We start from the raw sequence: 20,520 nt of genomic DNA on the forward strand, positions 1-20,520 counted from the left end.
TGTTGTTTCTCGTAAAGCGAATGATTTACAATCGCTATTTTCTTTCGTAAATCAAAAGCGTACGTCCCCAATCGTTACTCGCGGTGATGGTCACTTTTCGAAAATCGCACAGTCTTGTCAAAATGTCCTCAATATGCTCCGTCGGATTTCCGGTATACTTCAGTTCCTTTAACAACGGAAAATCCTCCGATTTCACTCTGCGCAGTCTTCTCGACGCGTTTCTGTAACATTTCCAAGGCTGCGGCTCGATGACGATCATTTCTGACAGATCGCAAGCTTTTCGTAGAAACTCCTCCAGACCGTCATCGCCATGATTCAGATGAATCCACATAGTGATTGAAAAGCAAAACACCACGTCGAACCGTGTCTTGTGAAGCTGCGCCAGATGCTTCCTCAACGTCTCGCCGCAATCATCGGACAAAAAATCCAGACACTCGAAGGTCAGGTAATCCGGATGTCGATTGCACTCGCGTGCTCTCTCGATCAGAATCGGATCAAGATCCACACCGATCAAAGAGATCTCTGGTTGATCTTGGGACATAGCTTTCTCGAGGAAGTCGTATAACATGTATGTGAGATTCTGCAAAATACATCGTATCGCGAGAGCAAAATTAAATGTAAATATGCACAAGATATTTAGATTCTTTCAATGACAAAGTTAAATTTAAAATTCATATTTATTTAGTAAATATTTTATGAAAAATTTCGCAATTTTTTAATTGTCATTATTTTTTAATTACCATTATTAAATAAATTTAAAAGTTATATTTAAATCTTTTAAAATGATTTTTTTGCATTCCTAATTATAGTCAAGATTAGTTGAAAAAGAGAAAAAAATTAATAATTAATATAATTATATAACAGATGTTAATATAATTATAGCACTCTAAAATACCATAATTAAATTAACAGTTTACATGAGGATAAAATATCCAATTTGTATCTTATTTAAATTTTAAATATTAATCAAATTAGTTAATGTCGTGTTTTCTTAGTAAAATTATCGTCTAAAATTATCTGAAAATAATCTCCGGTTAAAAGGAAACACGACATTTGTGAGAAGTGATCCGTATAATTAGAAAAACGGCTGGACGCTTTAATAAGCAAGGAGAAAAATGGGCACACACATGCAGGAATTTTTAGAACAAGGACAAAGGATACGGATTCCGGAAGCGGATGACGCGCGACCGGTACCTGAAAAGGGTAACTCGGCTCAAAATTAGACGCGCCGTTTGTAGTTTCGGATCACGAAGGCCAAGTCCCATCCCGTTTTGGATCCCTGACAGATGTGCCGTTCTTACCCCGGCGTTACAGCCGACGTCTAGACCCGCGTATTTCCGGGCCGGATGAGCGTCCCATCGTCGCTGCCACACGCCACGCGGAAGTTGTCGCACGCGCTCTTCCGCAGGATGGAATTGGTAATAATTTATGAAGTTCCCGTGTCTGATAGCGCCCGGATCCGTTTTCTCGTCGCTACTCCCTTCACCGCTCATTGTGTATTAAAAAACGATCTGAAACATATAATTAACATGTGGAAATATTATTACGCGATTTTATATATAAATTTTATATATATTATATATTTTATATATATAATACATTTTTTCATTATTTAATTATACTTTTTATATATAATATATTTTTTATGTATTTTTATATATTTTATATATAAAATATATAAAATTTAATGATTCCGAATACATGTTTACATATAATCTGTTACTGAATATACATCAATCATTAATATTACAAAATCTGAAAATAAAAAGAAATATCAGATTCACATATTTTAATATTAAGAAAATAAATAATGAAATTACAGTAATTTACTTCCTCCGTATAAGACAGAAAGAAATCCAAAGAGAGTTTAAAATGATTTCGAAAATCAAGTAGAAATCAAATATTTAATGTGACAGAAGAATGGAATTTCTATCTCAACTCAATTCCTTTTTTTCTCAGTTCAAGTATGACAAAAATATAGCACGATGTTGCGCATAATACTGCAATAGTATATATATCGTAGGTGACGATGGCAATGACGATGTTAACAAGTGACAAAGAAACGGAAAGAGCATAGGGGAGGAGAGAAAAAGAGAGAGAAGGGGGAGAGAAAAGAGAACAGAGGCTACGAGAGAAGGTCAGGAGGACCAAGAGCAGAAGGATTGAACGGTTATTTGTTGGTGTCCGCGACCTAAATAATTGTAACCTTCGATTAAGAGACGACGAAGCGTGGAAAATCATCGATGGATTAAATTATTTTAGCTATGAACAATCGGAATCATTGATAATTTTAAAAAGGCACTAAAAAGTAATATTAGAGAAATACTAAAGAAAATGATCGAAACTAGACAAAATAATAAAATATATCAAAAATTTATGAGAAAACTAAAATAATTTAATATGATAAAAAATATTTTATGTAGAATAAATAGAACACTCTTAATTTATTTATTATTAAAGATTAAAAATATTTGTTTAGAAAAAAGCATAAACGAACACCGCAATTTAAAAATCTAACGTCAAAAAGCAGCAATTAAAATTACTTTTGCATCGAGAAAAGTTTTGTTTTATCGAACAAGATGAAAAATATGTAAACCTTTCACTTATACAATTATTATATTAATTATTATTAGTATAAAAAATACATTCCATAGAATATTTCACTAATTCTGCCGAAGAAAAAAGCTCGTATTGAAATTTCTAATCTTTACAAGTTTATTTATCTTAATTTGGCATTTATCTATGATCCTATTAATTGTTCTAATTTTATCTCCTATTAATTGTTCTAATTTTTAATATGTTTAAAAAGAGAACAAAAGTTTAATTTAAAAGTCCATTCGGTAAAAAATCGCTTTTTCTACATCTTCAAAAATATTTTTGTAGAGTCGGACACGGACAATATTTCTTTTCAGGCGGTTTCCGTCGAAGATTCGGCAAATATTGAATCTGGTGCAGGGAGGCGGTCCATCGATCTTTCGTTGCATTGCCAAATCCTTTCGAGGTACATTTACGGATTGCTAAATCCGAGCCGAGATTGTGAGGGCACGTTACATGCTCACGATTGTGTACCAACACATTACCACATTGCCCGGCGCGGTAAAATTTATCGAATTAAGAAGGCGATTGGACTTCTCCTCGCGCCTTCGTGAGAACACATAGCCCTTTTATGCGTTCCGATTCGTGAAGGAATTGCTCGTTATGTTGCGTAATCGTTTTGTCAGCGTTAATCGTAATCATCATAGGTGAATGCGAGGAAAACGATACAACGCTTGGTTTCTAATTACCTCGTGCGTCCCCGATTATAGCTCAACGTAATTAGCCGAATAATTCCGGACTTGTATGGCGATTTAGCGTGGAATTTCTTGCGGGAGTGTATAATCAGTGTCTCTATATCGTCGATTGCAACGAGTTATGACCTGCCTGTATATATCTGTGCTTGGATTGCATCAGTGACATTGGTGCTGATATGGCCTCATTTGCGTCACAGATGCATACATGCTAGCTGAAAAAAAGCATCTAAGAGAAATTCAATTTCCCAACCGGTCGTGCATTTCCGATTTATTCAAATATTAATAATTATTAATAATTTGTTCTACAAATTAAAAAAGTGAAAAAAGCAATAAAGATAGCCTGTATATCAAATATATATGGTGTTAAACAAAATAGTTGATATAAATGTCTCTTTTTAAATCTCTTTTTACAAAATAATTTTAACAAAATAATTGACAGAAATATCTCTTTTTAAAACTTATATAAGTATGTATCATTTCAGACGATAAAATAAAAAGTTCTGCGATAAAAATATAAAATTTTATATTATAAATGTATATTGCAGACGCTCGAATATGTGAAGTGGATTAGTATTGCTCGCATGCATTTTTACGAAATAGTGTTTCGGTAGAAGCATCTCACGACACGGGACAATGAACTCACGTGTGTCGTCACACGTGCCACATAAATGACACGATCGTGATTAGTCATCTGAAATCAACATCGTCTTCGATCTCAAAAGGGAACGCCTAAGGGCATTTTCTGTCGTAACAAGCTATCATCTTGGGCAATGCGCGCATAAAAATTTCAGGACGATTCGTTTCACTCGTAAAAGATCAATTTCTTCTTCTTAATACATGATATTTTCATAATAGTCTTGTCGCCTCATCAGAGATTCCAAGATAAATTTATTCAAAAAATTTACAAAGAATATCTTTCAATAGTCTATAATTTAGACACAACAAAGTGTGAAAATAGCACAATTCAGATACATAATTCAGATGTTTCTTTCAATGAATAAAGATTCGAATATGAAAGAATATAATAGCAATCCAACAGTGACAAAAAGTTTCACGATTACCCATCTTATAAAATATTTTTGACACAAGATTGGCTGTGAAAACTACCACGCACCTTTTGCACGAAAGAAGCGAAAGGATAAAGTAAGCATCTCTTCTTCTCACAGCGCGTGGTCGATCGGAAACTGGTCAATGGCACAGGAGAAGAGGAGAAGGGGGAAGCAGCTGCATTGACCTTTTTGCTCCGCGATCCCTTCTTTCTTGTATCGAAAAATCGTGATGTTAGCCAGAAGTTTGCTCGGAGATAAAGTGAAATATGCTCCGGAAGTCGGTCATAAAGCAATCTATTACCGTGTACATCCGGGGCATTCATTCGTCGTTTTTTCCGCGGTCCATTCATAGTAAATCCGCTTTTTCCGGATTTTCGTGTTCCATGCTATTACAAACAAATCAACGTTGGGATCTCGCTGAGATCTCCCGACGACACCGCACGGGACAAAAGCGGACACCCTGTATAAGCCGCTTCAGAAGGGGCGTTCCGGGATACGGTTACCTTGAAAAATATCGATATTATCTCGAACGAACAAGATCGCCGCCACGTGCGTGCGTCTTTCGATTCTCCACATGGAGGATCGATCGTGCAGTTAACCGCGCAAACGACTTAATTCTTCATTCGATTGAAAGGTTGTGTTTTTTTCTCCATTTTCCGCGATCAAGACGTCCTTCTCGAAAATACTGCTGCTCATTACTGTCAAAAGATATTCACATACACAGAATTGTTTTATAAAACAAAATCCATAAATGTGTATATGATGTATGTAAATATATATATTTTTATTATAATAAATATTATTATATCATTAAATCTCTTAATTAATAAATTGAATTAAAAGAATATATAAAAACTAGTTATCTTTTTAAAATTTCTTATCTCTCCAATGTTGCATTATAAAAAGCGACATACATATATGTATGTTATCTAGCTTCCTGTTTACACTTCGCCGAAAATACGAAGGCTAGCATTTATCACTTTACGTAATAAAATTTCGCAAAGATGATTAATATTTTCATGATTATTTCATGAATATTCCCTGAAAATAATATCTTTTTGGATTTTCTGATGAATCAAGATTTTTTATTTTTATGCAACATTCATCGAGATGTAAATTAAAATAAATTTAATAAGGAACGCTTAATTATAATGATATTATTAATAGATATTTTTCGAGCTGTTTAGAAATGTTTAGACATCTCCCTGGAATTCATTTGTGCAAACGTTGCAACGTACCGTACCGGAAATGTATCATATAGCGGATGACGCGACTTCCGGGACGCGACCTTAAGAATTCCTATTCATCGCTCGGTATCGTCGAAATCCGTTTACTCAGCCGCTTCCAGTATTTTCGTTGTTCATTGTCAGTCCGGTTTAAACTCGTTATTGTTGTCATTTTATAGTTGCCGCTTTTATCGAGAACGTTCTTGCACATCCTAGAGCTTATCTGCTTCTTTATAATTCGACGAAATTTTTCATCATCAATAAAAGCACCATATCACATGGTGCCATAGTTGACACACTTTCGCATTTGATTCAAAACTTGATAAATTATAATTTATTCTCGATTATGAGCACTGGTATTTTTTTGAAGAATCAACTTATATTTAAAAATATAATGTAACGCAATAATATATGTTAAACAAAAATCGAAAAGTCTCTTGTAGAATTATGATAAGATAAATGTGTTTTTTCTTACAAAGAAAATAATAAAATAAAATAAAAAATAAAAAGAAGAATAAAAAAGAGAATTTCATAAAATTAAAAATTAAAAATGAGAAGAATTAAACGGTCCGTATAGTAATAATACAAATTTACAAAGGAAAAGACTTCGGACCGTGTCATAAAATTAGTACATAACATGACATAAGTCATTTGTGTAAATAGTAATTGTGTAAATTTGTGTATATTTTTTTTTACGTTTGTATACTTAAAAATTTATTTTCTCATTATCGAGATAAAAATACTTATAAACCTTAAAGTTTTTTAATGTGACACATTGCAAAACTAAACCTACTCTCTTACATTTTGTTAATTAACTATTTCTAACTACACTAACTATTTCTCATTAGTGACGAACATAAAAGATAAACGCAGAGATATCTTTCGTAATAAATTTTTCTGTCTAAAAATCAATAATTAATTTAATTAATTAAATAAATAATTTTCCAGCCATCGATCGCACATCGATTACAATATATTCCAAATGATATCAACGAGTATTCATCGACCTTATTCTCGTTTTACTCATACGTTCGACTTCAAGAGATTTAAATGTATAACTGGGCCAAGCAAGGATAAACGTCGCGACAGAGATTTATGATTATGCACGTATTGCAATCAAGGGAAACCTCGGACGATGTCAAGTTCGATTCATGCCTGTTTAATAAAAAAATTTATTGCAGAACGAAACATTCGTCAGGGTGAATATTTTAATAAAAAATTGATTTAATAAAAATCGATACATAAGGAATTGTGAAAAAATTACAATAGAGAATTGAAAATGGAAACTATTAAGCACAATATATGTCGAACATTTCAATATCAGAGACATTCTTCGTATTCAATATTTTTTACGCTTAATTTTTTTAATGTTATTAATATAATCTACTTGATTATATCAAGAACAACTTAATGATATCAAATCAAAAGAAGGAATTTCCTCGAGGTCTTAACCTAAATTCCCGTAGATTAAATACTTTTATAAGAATGGTTTATCAAAGAAATGTCCTCGTTTCTAAAGTTCATAATGTATATAACAAACTCAAATAGCACACTGCTTTTAATTGAACTGGAAATTGAACTGGAAATCTACCACTTATCACAATTCTTTTCCACTTCTGACATTAAATAGATAAACTTCAAGTGAAATATCTGTAACTACGGGAATAACATTGCTTGAAGGAAACATGACTTAAATTTTACTGAAGAACACAAACTTGTGTGCGTCATCTATTAATATTCTTGAAACTTAATTAATCCTAATTCGTGATGCTTATGTAGGATTAATCACCAATTAGATGAAAACTACTCTTTCCCTAAACAGAAAACTCTTTCTCTCCATCAACTAGTGATTGATCTTTATAAAGAATTATTAGTAACTTGTCCGCGTGTAAATCAATCAACTTAAATAAGGAATATATGAAGTATATTCTCGAGTCACACGCAAATAACATAAAACGATATATGAAAATATGATTATCTATTATCTATTTTTATATAGCGGAATTGCGCCAATTGCCTAGAACTGATTCTTGTTTTTGAAGAGAAACATTTTATACAACCTATATTTTATGTACTCGGTGAACGAAAGAAAGACGATTATGCCATTATACAACTTACTTCGTTAGTGCGACATTTTATAAATTGCGTGTTTGCGTAAAGTTGCATTATATCTGCTCTTGTTACCTTGCCACGAATACGTGTGTAAAAAATGACGCAAACCGAGACATGGATAAGAAGAACTTTGCATTTGCAAGACATTTTACTATGCAAATGATTTACAAGTACGTCAGAAACGCTTGTCAACATTTCAAAGTGTAAATCTAGATCATGGTGTAAGAAAAAACATCATTTAAATAAAAATGGTATATAGCATTTCACAAAGAGACGAATCGTATGCAAAATTCGCGACAGACATAGTTCAAAAATTTAAAAGAATTTAGAAAATATTTTCATGGTGCGCTTATTCGGATATCTAAATCTTGATTTTTTATCATAAATCTGTCTTTGATTAAAAGATTACATGATAGAAAGGAAGAAAGACGTCTATATTTTTTTTGCAAACGTTTGAGAAGCTTCTTATCACCTGGTATTTCTCCAAGTCTTCGGACGCGTGATCGAGAAAAATACATCTACGTCATTGATTAACACCTGTCAGGAGATTCCTTGACAGGTCGCATCTCATGATCACAGATTGCACTTTATTTTCTGATCACTTTTGCGCTTTATTTTCTGCTGTGCACTGACGCAATCGCTATCACGCATTTACCGATACATAAATATACGTGAGGATATCGTGCGCGTGTTCACGTTATCTATCGCGGTGCTTCGATCGCGCCCACGCTTCTGCGTGATTTTTATCATATGTACACGCATACCGTACTCCGGAACTACCAAAGAGACACGTCATGTTTACTTAAATATGTTATCTTATTTTTAAAATTGGGAATTTTTATGGCATCACTAAAAATCATCCTGCACTGTTGCATCATAAATCAGGAAGCAAGTAATAAAAACATTAATTCTATTCTTTTCCGAATTTTTGTATAAATCATGAAATATCGCAGTCTTTGGATCTTCGGTCTAGATTCTTCTTATCGAGTCAGAAAATGCTATAGAAAATTTTTCAAAGATATATTTCTATATAATGTTAATATTTCAATAATATCAATATTTCAAATGTACAGAAACTTATTTTAGATTAATATTAAAAAAGAAATTATTGCTCTGAAATAACTAGTGGAAAAAATAACATGAAAACGTGATTCTCTCGATATTATAAAAAATATAAATAAATTTTTTCTGAGTAAAAAAAAGTACCATTCAATGTATAAGAGTGAATGAAAATAAGATCTTTGACATAAAATTGTTATAAAATCATACGAAATTTATATCTAAGAATGTGCTGACATAGCATACCTTCAACATATTTTAGCTACATATCTTACGCTAATAAATATATCTTACATTAACAAAGTTTCGTATCGTTCTGCTTGATGTAATTTGCATTAATTAGATTTAATCAATATCTTACAATTGACCAAGCACTAGACTCAATCGTCGAGACAAAATAAATTCGCGCGTATATATTCTCGCCTTTCACCTTCTCGATTTAGAGACAGCAAGAACGTAAATTTAAATCGAAAGTTAAACCGTTCTCCAAAGCTCGCACCCGCATTATAATTAATCACATCCAGCATTTTCCAAGCAAATTATCGCCAAGCGATTTCTCAAATCACTTTAATGAAAACTTAGCAGAAAGAAAGATAAACTTTCACAAACATAAAAAGTCTAGTGTAAATCAGCAATAAAATAAATTTTTCTTTATTTATTTACTATCTGTCTTAATTATCGATATTTTCTCCTGTAGCACCTTTTTTTTCTAAATTAGTTTTGAAAAATTAGCTATATATGAATGTATAAGACTTTCGCGAGATGATAAAAGATATAATCGCAACGAAAAGAAAACATCTTTTCATTCTTGTCCCACTCTATTAGCCGCATCCTGTGCCTATATTTAATTCTGCCGTTTGTGCTTTGTGTATCCTGCTCGGAATTAGTCGGTCATGTATTTGTGTGAAAGAGCAATAACGGACTGTTGAGCTGTGCGGATCGCAGCGGGTCGGTGCATGGTCAGGTAAGATGTTTTTCAGGAGCAAAATCTGGGAAAGGATACGCATCCTGTATGGTGTCGTAGTGTCCGCGTTTCCTCGTGTATTTTCGATGGGCAGCTGCTACGGTATGGACCGGATGCGAGAGAATGTTCTCGCAAAAAAATCCAATTCTATCATTTAGATTTAATCTTGACACAGTCACATGCAAAAACATATGCGCGTAAATTCTATGTGAAAACAAAGATGTTGCAATACTTCTAATGCGATGTTAACGAATGATAACGAAATATAATGAAGATAACGGCAGCAAAGATAAAAGTCGTATGACAGAACTAGATAGATATCGCAGACAATATTAATTAGTAATCTAAATAAGAATTGTTAACGTCACGTTTGGCGTTTAGAGTACGTCTCGAGTAGTTTACGTATCCAATTTGTATCTTTAAAGATTATCACCTCTTTTAACAGCATGCTAAGTGTCTATTAATTATAGATCAAAATATAGATATTAAAAAAAAAAAAGATAATGAAAAATTTGTTACATTCTCTTAAACACTTAGTAAAAATTTTAAGCTCTTTAAAACCTTTATTTTTTTCTATGATTAATGTTTTAATTATTATAAAAATCCCCCAAAAAATTCTTAATAATTCTATAAATTGAACATTTCTTTTATATCTGAATTGATACTTTTCAAATTAAATTAAAGATTTCCTTGATAATGTCTCAGTCGATCATAACGATAAAAATTATATCATTATACTTTAATATATTTTATCATCTCGTGTATTTTCTGTAAACATGAAACGTCATTTTCAGAACGTGTCCGACAAGCCAGGCCTGTATTCTTCTCGATAGCTCATTTATCTCCCTTCTACTTCCTTCCATTATGTCGTTTCCGTGCAGTTCGCGTAGGAGGATCCATAACATCCTCTCTCGTCAGCATTCTCCTCGAAATCGCAGGACTCGAACGTCTCGGCGTCCATCTCTCTAAGCTGATTTTTCTTCCTCGTCCCTCTCCTTCCCGAGACATCCGAGGCGCAACACGAAACAGCCGGCGAACCGGTTCAAGAATTTTTCGTCGGTTCCTCGTCCCGGACTTTAAACCGGTATCTCGTCGCAAGCGCGCGGTGCGCAAAGCGCAGCGCGTAGGCAGACAGTTCTGCAAGCCACGCGCGTTTCGCAAATCGCGCGCAATATGCGTTCCACGCAAGGCTGGCTCGTTACTTGTCATGAGAAATTCGATTCACCCATACTAGATGTGTCATAAAATACCAAGTCAGTAATGTTGGATTTTTTATATAAATCCGCCGGAGAGAAAGAGAGATATTCTACGAAATATTCTACGAGAGATATTCTATACGAGTTTATGTAATATGCCTGCAGAAATCTGATTTCAACGAAACTCTCCTTTTGCACTCTACTTTAAATACTTATATGTATATATTTTTTTCGTTACAAGCAATGCATTATTTCGTTACAAGCAATGCATTTTTTAAAAAGTATTCGTCTATCTGGATCATAAAATGAAAATGTTTGATCAGTTTTTTTACTTTCCGAGAGCTCTGTATGTTTATAAAGTACATTTATATTTATAATTATATATTAAAAAAAAATAAAAAATAAAATGTACACCAATACGTGAATTAGAAAAAAGAAATTAAAATAAAATTATAAAAAAGTTAAGAAAACTGATAAATATTTGCATGATTCTGCTATATAATATTTCAAATTTCTTAATTTTTATGTGTATAATAATCTAATTTATTTAACCTAATTTTATTTTCATTTTTTTTTAGTACATTGCAATACATTGAAATATGTTAATTGAATGCGCAAGAAAAATTTCTGTTTGCATTTAAATATACGTAAACAAAGCATAATAAATTATATTCTTTATATGCTCATTATATTGTAAATTGAAAATAGCCTATAAGTAAGATTTATGTAGTAAAAAAAAATTATAATTATGTGTCTTTTTATTACAATGAATGCATCAATCATTCCATAATATTGCTTAATTTGCCGCTTAATTGCATGATTTCAAAGAAACGACCTAAACTAATCATTGGCTAGTTAAACTGTACACAAAAAGCGATGAGTAACAATCATCTCTGATTATTGACATCCGGTTTTCTTGACGAAACGATAATTTCACGAGCGGCCACGCGAAATGAGACAATTTTATATGATTGCATTTCCCCGACTGTTTATTGCACATCGCGTAGTAACTGGACTGTGCCACATAATAGAAAGTTACATTAAATCGTGCAATATATTATGACAACAGCATGAGGAGATATGCGATTTACAAAAGACGATGCTTGCACGGTAAAGCTTCAATCGTCACAACTGACGGTGAGTGGTAAGATGAGATTACAAAAATCCACGTACATATCTTAATAAAGTGAAGCGCAAATGACATTTGAGGTGAAATGAAGTATTTATTGTCAAGTAAGTGTAGACAATATAATAATTTTTTTATACTAAAATTAAGATTTATAACAAAATTGTTTAAAAAACATAATGAACATTTAGTAATCATTAGAAAAAAATAGTAAAAAGTTAAATAATTTTATTATGACAAAACATGAAATTATGAAAGTCAATTTCGTTTTGTGCAACACATGCTTAGAAACATGTTCGGAAATATTTTTAATCAAACATTATTATTGTCTTATCACTATTCACGTGGATGCAATAATTACATATTATATCGAAAGCATCGAGATTATCGCGTAGAAAATCCATTTTTTATTTCTAAAATAAATAAAATGATTTTTCTTGCAATTGCATTGATGGATGAACTTTTGATGGATATTAAGCAATTTTAAACAATCAACACAGTTTAAATTTCTCATTTATATTAATGACGTGACATTTATATCATCGACACTGTCTTACGTTTTTACGCAAGATGATGTAATTTAGCGAAAATGCAATACGTGTTTAATGTTTTTAATACCTATTTCGATAAAAATATTATTAAAAGTAATGAAAAAGTGAAAAAAATGAGGGAAAGCTTTAGAAAAAGTCAATTTGTAACTGACAAAAATAATATATATGATATAAAATATTTATCATTTATATGATAGTATGAAAATTAAAAACAAGTAAATTCTATTAAAAATAATTTTCTCTCTCTTTCTCCTCCCTCTTTTTCTGTTTGTTTCGTCTGTTATAAAGATTAGCAAGAATGCTTTTCGTTTTATTTATATCTATCTTTTATATCTGTCTTTATCTTTATCTTCTCGCATTTTTCTATTTATTTTTATCAAGTATCACAAAGCAGGGTCGAAATGTCTGACAAATTTTGAGCTAATAAATTTTGAGTCAAGGTTTGGCTCTTGAGAAATCTCGCAGTTTTGCTCAAAATTATTTGTTGATTTTTCAACGATCAAGAATGTTATGCAGAATCGCTAATCTTTTAATTCACGATTCTTTAACCAATTTGGAATGATTTTCCTTTAATATCTCCTTGCTGGAATTATATTTTTCCATGAGAAAGTTATCTCTTCAAGAAATTCTCTCCAAGAAGTTATTAAATTTTGTCTTCCGATGAATCATTATCCGTCATTGAAAGAAATACAATATACTGATCAGCAAAGAATGTTCAATGCTTGACAATGGTACAACACGTGCGAGAAAGACGAAAGAATCTCTACGTTCCTTCGTGAGTCTCTCCCATTGTTTTCCAATCATCGAACAGGATTCCCGCATTTTTCTCGATGACTAATTTATCCATAATCATGACACGTAAATAACCACTGACTGAATCAGTAGAGTCGATATGATTACTGCATACATAGATAATAGCAGCCGCTATCTCATCGCTTGCTCATTACCAAAATTTTTTAGTAATATGACGCACAAAATATTTAAGTACATACATACATACAAGTCTCACATATAAATGCACACGTTAAATACATGTACATTCAATCATACTTTCAACAATATGTACGATATGTATGAGTTTCAAAACGATTCTGCACTTCTCAAATTAAAATTTTCACGCACATTCTTGTGCTGGTAAATAAAAAAAAATTTTTTTTAATTTTTAATTTATAAAATCAAATGATTAATTAGACAAGAAACATTTCTATTATTTATCTATCTTTCGTTGTATGTAGGTTGATGTAAGAAAGTTAACAAAGGAATGAATCATTTGCGGTCAGTCTTATATATATTCGAACGCCCACATTATCGATCAAGAAACTATTTCAGGAACGGAAATTCAGAGTCTGTGATATGTCGGAAGTAGTATTAATTACACAAAAATGTAATTAATAATCAGATTATCTTGATAAAACTTTGCACGCAGGTTTCTGTATGCTTTTAATTAAAGAATAAATTCAAATTAAGATTCTTTTTATAAAACTCACTCTGTGAAAATATTATCCGTTAATAATTCGTTAAATCTCTTGCTAATTAGTTATTACCTCATTAAAAGAGCAACGCATTAATTTTTTGTTAAAGAAAACACTCGTGCAAATATCCTCCGGGTAACTTCAAAAGACTTTCAGCGTCGCGCTGCGTAATCAATCCGGATGCTCGCAATCGCGAAGAAATAAATTTAAAGATAGATGTTTAAAAAAATCTTCCAAAAAGAAATGTACATTAATGTAATAACATAGCTGTTTACCACGAGCAAACTCCGCTTCCGAATACATTTTGTCCGATAATACAAGTCGCTAATCAATGAACCGTCAATGACGCGCCCAGACTCAATCGCGTGTCGCATGACGAAATATCCGCAAGAATGACACAAAGTGTCGAAGAAGAAAAAAAGAATATATCGCGGAATATTTAATAATCTTATTAAAAATACTGGCGTAAAAGACACTCCAATGTCGTCATTCCTCATGAAAAAACAAAACCAGTTCTGTGGATTGTCGCCTGACAATTTCCATGTTTCAAATACGAAATGAGATTAAAACAAAGAACAATGTTATTTACGCAGGATGTATTTTTTAAAAATAATCCTTGCCAATTTCTGACAAAACAATGAGAATTCGATTCCTCTAATTCCTTATACTTTGTGTTATCCTAAGTTAATCTCTCCAATCGAGCGAATCAAGTACTATCACGCTTTATTAATTAGTAAAATATAATATAATAATTTATGAATTTTTTTATTCAAACGACATAATCAATTGGATTACACGACGATACATGTATGCATTTTATGAATATTATATGTAATTCTCTTTTCACGTTAACATATTAAAAGAATAATTTTGTAATCTTATGCAAGATGCTTTAATAACAATTAAAAACAAAAATAAAACCGTAGGCAATAAATTTCCCAAGCGATTCTACACAAGAACGGAAACATCTCGGTGCCGCATGAGCGTGTCATACATTTTAAATCGATTTTAAACTATATTTTAAACTATTCCCGCGTGCATTTTTGTGAATCGCATTACAATTTGCAAACGACGTCGCGATAAGGTCCGCGCTACGAAACGAAAAACGACGATAACGGCGCGAATCACGCGACGCGACTTTCCGGATCTCTTTTGTAATGAATAATGACAGCCGCCATCGTTGCAACAAGCCACGTGGAGTGCTCAGTTTCCACGGAGTGTATCGATCGCCGATGTAATCCACCTTCTTCCTCTTCTTTTTCGTGCCCCATCGCGCCTGCTCCGGATTTTTCGCGGGTCCCGCGTCAGTTAATCATCGCGAGAGCAGCCACCCACGTAAGGGGAATGGCACGAATAAGATAAAAAAGGTGGCCGGGTTGACCAATATCCGGTGGTCAAATACGTTTGGAAACGCCGTTTACAAAGGCCTGGCCTGACTCGAGTGTGATCCAGACACCACGCAATCGTGGCCTTATCTCTCTCCGTCTCTTTCTCTCTCCTTTACAAGCGTACGTGGTCGCGTACACGCGTCCTCGCAATCCCCAGAGTCGATTTCTGCTTGCATATACATCACAGAGTATGACGCCATGAAGTCAAGATGTATCGATGATCTTATACGAGCGCCAAACATACCGATATCAAATGCTTATTTACACATGTTTCAAAAAAATAGATGTAAATGTGTTTTATGAATATAAATGTAAATTATGACGTAATTTTGTTTCCAAAGAGAGAGAGAGAGAGAGAAAGAGAAGAATGAATATATTTTATATCAAACTACAAATGTGTAGTTATATAAAAATTTATTTTATACTAACTTTATTTATATATACTTGGCTATTATCTCAATCTGTTTTATTCACATTTCTTTGCCGAATTATTTTCGCTGTTTTAAGAAGCATAATAATGAACATACTTGACAGTTGACAAGTCTGATTATATTTTATTCGTCAAGGATCTACGCAAAATTATGTGTTATTGCGTTAGGAAAAATTAAATAGTCGAAGGTAGGAGATCCGTCACGGTCACACGTGGGTGAAGTTACATGCCCTTATACGAGCGCAATTGTTTAAAACCCGCCTCCCGCACTCAATGAGGAGCGTTAAGGTAGGTAGGCCAAGGGCGCTGCAAGTCTCTGCAAAGATCTCGATTCTTGCGAAGATCGTGTACATTTTTAAAAATGTATACTGAACAACATAGACTCTAATTTCTTTGGAAACTATCGGTTTCTCTTCGTGATTTCTTAGATATTCAAAATAGATCATACTCGATGTATGAATTTATTCAAACTTGTCGATATATTTTATATAACTTTATGTGATTTTAATACAATTAAAATAAAGATAATGTAAATTGTGATAAATTTGCATATTTATTTTTAAATATTTGCATATTTTGTTTTTTCCAGAATTTATTGATAATTTACTCTGAAGAGAGAGAGAGAGAGAATAAAATTCCACCATTGCATAAATATAGACGCTACGCATGCAAAGATGCTATGTAGTATAGCGTATAAGCTTGACATTTATACGACCGCGTGTTACAATTCAAAGAGTCCACGTATACATATCACGAGTACGTGTTTATATCAAGGTGGTCAGTAGCATCTCTCGCGTCCAGATGTTTTTCCGGTCGATTAATCATTTTCATTATGTCTTTTTCTCAAAGAGAGACACAGATAGGATGATAAGATACATACCTCTCACTACGGTGCTCATGTATAATCAAGTATCCGTCACTTCCACGAATTTAACGGGCCATCTTCTAGTCTGCGACAACGATCATCCGCGTGCGCAATCGTAGCACGTGTTACGATAGCAGCAGTGTATGATGTAACGTGCTTCCGGTGATTCAGGGAATTGACGCGTGCTTTTCCATCTTGTTATGATATCAGTGACCTCTGCAAGGTAGTACATTTTTCAAAATTAATATATAAATATGTATTGAGAACGTCATTAAGTATCTGTGACACAAACACGATCTTTCTATAAGTCGTATTATATGTCTAGCAATCTTCATGACTTAGAGACCTTTACATATTTATCAACAAACTAAACATAGTGAATTTAAATATTATATTATAGATAAAGAAACTTTTATAAAATCATTAATAAATAAGCTACAAGTTTCTTATTTTTTGAGAGGGAAAATCGAGAAAAGGAATAAGATGTACTAGAATGTATTTATATACGTATATACCTCGCTCGAGTGTATTCGAACTGTAACATCTTATTGAATGTTCGACCGAGTACGAAAAAAACGTAAATAAATGTACATAAAATATATCGCTCGACAGTGTCAGATAAGGTTAAGTCACGCCGACACGCGCAACAACGAAACTCCCCAAGCGGTCTCGACGCAACTGGCGGAGTGGTGGGGAGCGGGGCGGCTGAAGTCAGCCGAGAGCCGAGCGCGCTTCCTCCCACCCGGCCGCCCCGATCGCGGCCGAAGATTGCCGAAGCGCGTGCGCCTGGGTTACGTTCCGCGCTCGGCTGTTCGCGAGCTCAGTTGTCAGCTGCACAATGGCGTCGTTGGTCTGTGCTCGCCCGTCTCGTTGCTGCCGCCGTCGTTTCTGAGCGGTGGGCCGGCCCAAAACGTTGGACCGTCCGTCGCGCGGATACCACGAGTCTCCTCTCTCGCGTACACGCGCGCGCTCTCTCTGTCTTTCTCTCTCGCCCCCTGTTCCCGTCTCGGAGGGATCTCGATCGCGGGGAAAACGAAAAATCATCTCGGCCGTGGTGTTTCGGAAACGAGACACGACGAAGCAAGACAGACGCGCCGCGTTCGTCAACGTGACGCAGCAGCCGACGTGAGAAGCGAGCCAAGAAGAAGACTCTCTGAGGTCTCGATCGCGGTGCCGCCCGCGGACGTCCAATCGTCTTAACCACCCACCGGTTCAGGAACGACGCACGGCAAAGCAAAACGACTAAGGGAAGCATGAAGGTAAAGCTCCGTCTCTCTCGTTAAGCGTGAGAATCGCGCGCGGGACGACGGGAATTGGTCGGCGCGTGTGCACCTTCCCCTAATTCTCTCGCAGGAAACGCGCTATCGACCGTGGAATACTACTTGGGGATTACTCGTTTCGGGGGTGGAGACGATGGTAGCGCGACAGTCCCGATCGTTGCCGCCGAGTGCTCGTGTACGTCGTCGTCGTCGTGCACCATGTCGCGCGGTTCCAGTGCAAAGTGCAGTGCTTATTGCATCGACGCTATTATCGTCGCGAGCTTGTCTCGGGCATATCTGCTGGTTGCGACAACCGATCTGACCTAATCGCGGGGTTCATTAAAGTTTCTCCACTCGAAGCAGCGATTACGACTTTAATTTTCGATGCGATAAAAGACATTTTACTTTCTGTCACATCGTCCTCTTTTTTTTGCGTTTTTTGTAGCGTTATCGAAAAATGATAATTATAACGATTATTCTTCCTCAAAATTATAGTTGCCTTAAAACGATAATAGAAAAGGATTTTAGATCATTTTTTGCATCGCCGAAATATCGATCGTTAATCGTCGCGTGTGTCAAGCATAAAAGCGGATGACGCCAGACGAATGCTGCGTCATGGTTTTTTTGTATTTCGTCATTATTTCGCAGATCTGGATCGTAATCCTTTTCTGATAAAGCCGACCGGATGTAACGATGTCAGTAAAGAAACATTCGCGAGATTCGTATCGAGGAAAACACGAATGTCTTTGTACTATTTAAATATACGAGCAATATTTTGAAATCGCGCTTCCCCGTTTTATTAAAAATAATCCTATTAAAAATTGTTCAAGCTGCCTAACATTTTTGCAAAAATTCGCAATTTAATTAAATCGATTCTTGTTCAAAAATATTTAGCTTCTTGTTTATTTCCATTAACTTATTGTTAGTATAATCAGTTTTACACTGAACGAGGATGTTTACATCGGATGAAAGATTTGACGCAGACACTAAAAACCGATATGATCTCAGAGGATTTACGTCGATGCCGATCTACGCGAATAATTTCTTTGGTTGTTTCCGGCAAAGGAGAACCGGTGCAAGATCCATCTCTTTCCTAATCTTGAGAAATTACGAATAGCCGAAATGAGAAAAGGATGAGAAAATGAGAGAGAAGGATGCTGCGAGCAAGGGTTGAATTCTCCGATTTGAAATTTTTCATCGGGCTAAATATTTGCGGTAAACGGGGACGGGATGATATTTGGCCATTTATTTCGCAAACTTGCGTCACGTTTCGGTTGCGCGCGCTATTAATGCAAACGGTGCCCGCAATGTCGCGTGCGCGCGCGCGCACGGGCGCGTGTGAAAATCGTGGTGCTCTCCGCCATTTTGACCTTACCGAAGGATATCTCTCTCTCTCGCTGGTAAAATGTACAGGCCGCCGGTTGCACGCGTGCGCGTGCGTTTCGACACACGCGGTGACGGCGACACTACAACGACGAACGCAACACTTGACTAATTCCGAGCTCGCGATTTCGCCAGATACGCGCGTTTCATTGAGGGAACGCACGTGGGAGGGGTGGATGAGACCTCGACAGTGCCCTGGGTTCGCGTACCTGCCGGCTATATCGGCGGCCACGAAACCGAGCACCGAGTCCTCACTCGTCGCGCAACTTTCATTCTTTTAATTCTTTCACAATTCGATTAAGGATTTTCTATTCTATTGTAATTACTTACACTCCTTTCGTTTCCCATTAAAAAAAAAAATTATGCGTAAAGATATTGCACGATACTTGTTCAAATTTGATTTATATTTATGTGCAGGAAACCTGTATTATGAAAAGAATGGTTAAAAAGATTAGCATTGTTAATGAGTTTAAAAACTTTGATTTTAACACGTGATAAAGAGCCTATCGATTATTTTAGAATATTAATCTTTCAGAGATATATTTCATTACTTTTTATGTATTAATGCATAAACATGGGATTTGATTTATATATTTTATGATATATATTCTTGCTTTTTAAATAATACAGCTTTTATTACTCCGATTTTTAAAAAAAAGTGTGATACATGATTAATCTAACAATTTCAAAATATTCATAGATGAATTTAAAAACCCGTTATAGACAGATCGGAATGTCGTTGCCGGACAATATCTCGAGAAATGCCAATAATCATGATTCAACTCCGGGCCTATTCACCTGTCGATACGGCTCTGACCTCGCGATTATCACGACATCCACGTGATCGGTGATAAAGTCGCTTTCCGCTTTGGAAAGTCCTCTACGTTGATAAAAACAAGTCGCGATTATTCGCCATCTCGTTTGTATCGCGCAACGAAGAGGAAACTCGAAACGGGAGGGCGTTTAAGGGGGACAGAGGGGGAAAGAGGTCGCGTTGCACAGCCCTGATCTTTGGAGCCGCTCAAGACTCGTTGCGTTGGTGTTGTCGACTTTTGCGCAAGTGCGTAGATATCGTAATAGAGGAGGTATCGCCAGTCAGCATCTGCCATGCGAATGATATATGATTTTTAAACGATACGATACAAAGCTC

The 20,520-nt window shown here is 34.8% G+C and overlaps 2 protein-coding genes across 6 annotated transcripts in view; one reads left to right on the forward strand and one right to left on the reverse strand.

Moving 5' to 3' along the window:
- LOC105248054 (probable RNA methyltransferase CG11342) lies at positions 1-16,913 on the reverse strand. 2 transcript variants are annotated; one of them, XM_011252610.3, is made up of 3 exons: positions 16,744-16,913; positions 1,302-1,511; positions 1-580 (listed from the first exon to the last, which is right to left on the reverse strand). In XM_011252610.3, exons 2-3 carry the CDS (start codon positions 1,491-1,493, stop codon positions 35-37), a joined length of 738 nt encoding a protein of 245 aa, XP_011250912.2. In that variant the 5' UTR covers positions 1,494-1,511; positions 16,744-16,913; the 3' UTR covers positions 1-34. The 2 variants fall into 2 exon arrangements, with proteins under 2 accessions (XP_011250912.2, XP_019882053.2); XM_020026494.2 differs by lacking the exon at positions 16,744-16,913 and adding an exon at positions 8,150-8,289.
- Positions 16,852-20,520, forward strand: part of LOC105248052 (tribbles homolog 2) — a 17,526-nt gene continuing 13,857 nt past the window's right edge. Inside the window, exon 1 of one of the 4 annotated variants that reach the window (XM_011252606.2) lies at positions 16,852-16,951. The gene's annotated coding sequence lies outside the window, so the exon portion shown is untranslated. Of the gene's footprint in view, positions 16,952-17,540; positions 17,988-20,091; positions 20,456-20,520 lie in introns of those variants that run through there. The other 3 variants (XM_011252604.2, XM_011252605.3, XM_025414707.1) reach the window with 3 other exon arrangements.

This window comes from Camponotus floridanus, unplaced genomic scaffold (genome assembly GCF_003227725.1).
Source record: "Camponotus floridanus strain SB8 unplaced genomic scaffold, Cflo_v7.5 scaffold88, whole genome shotgun sequence".
Taxonomy (NCBI): domain Eukaryota; kingdom Metazoa; phylum Arthropoda; class Insecta; order Hymenoptera; family Formicidae; genus Camponotus; species Camponotus floridanus.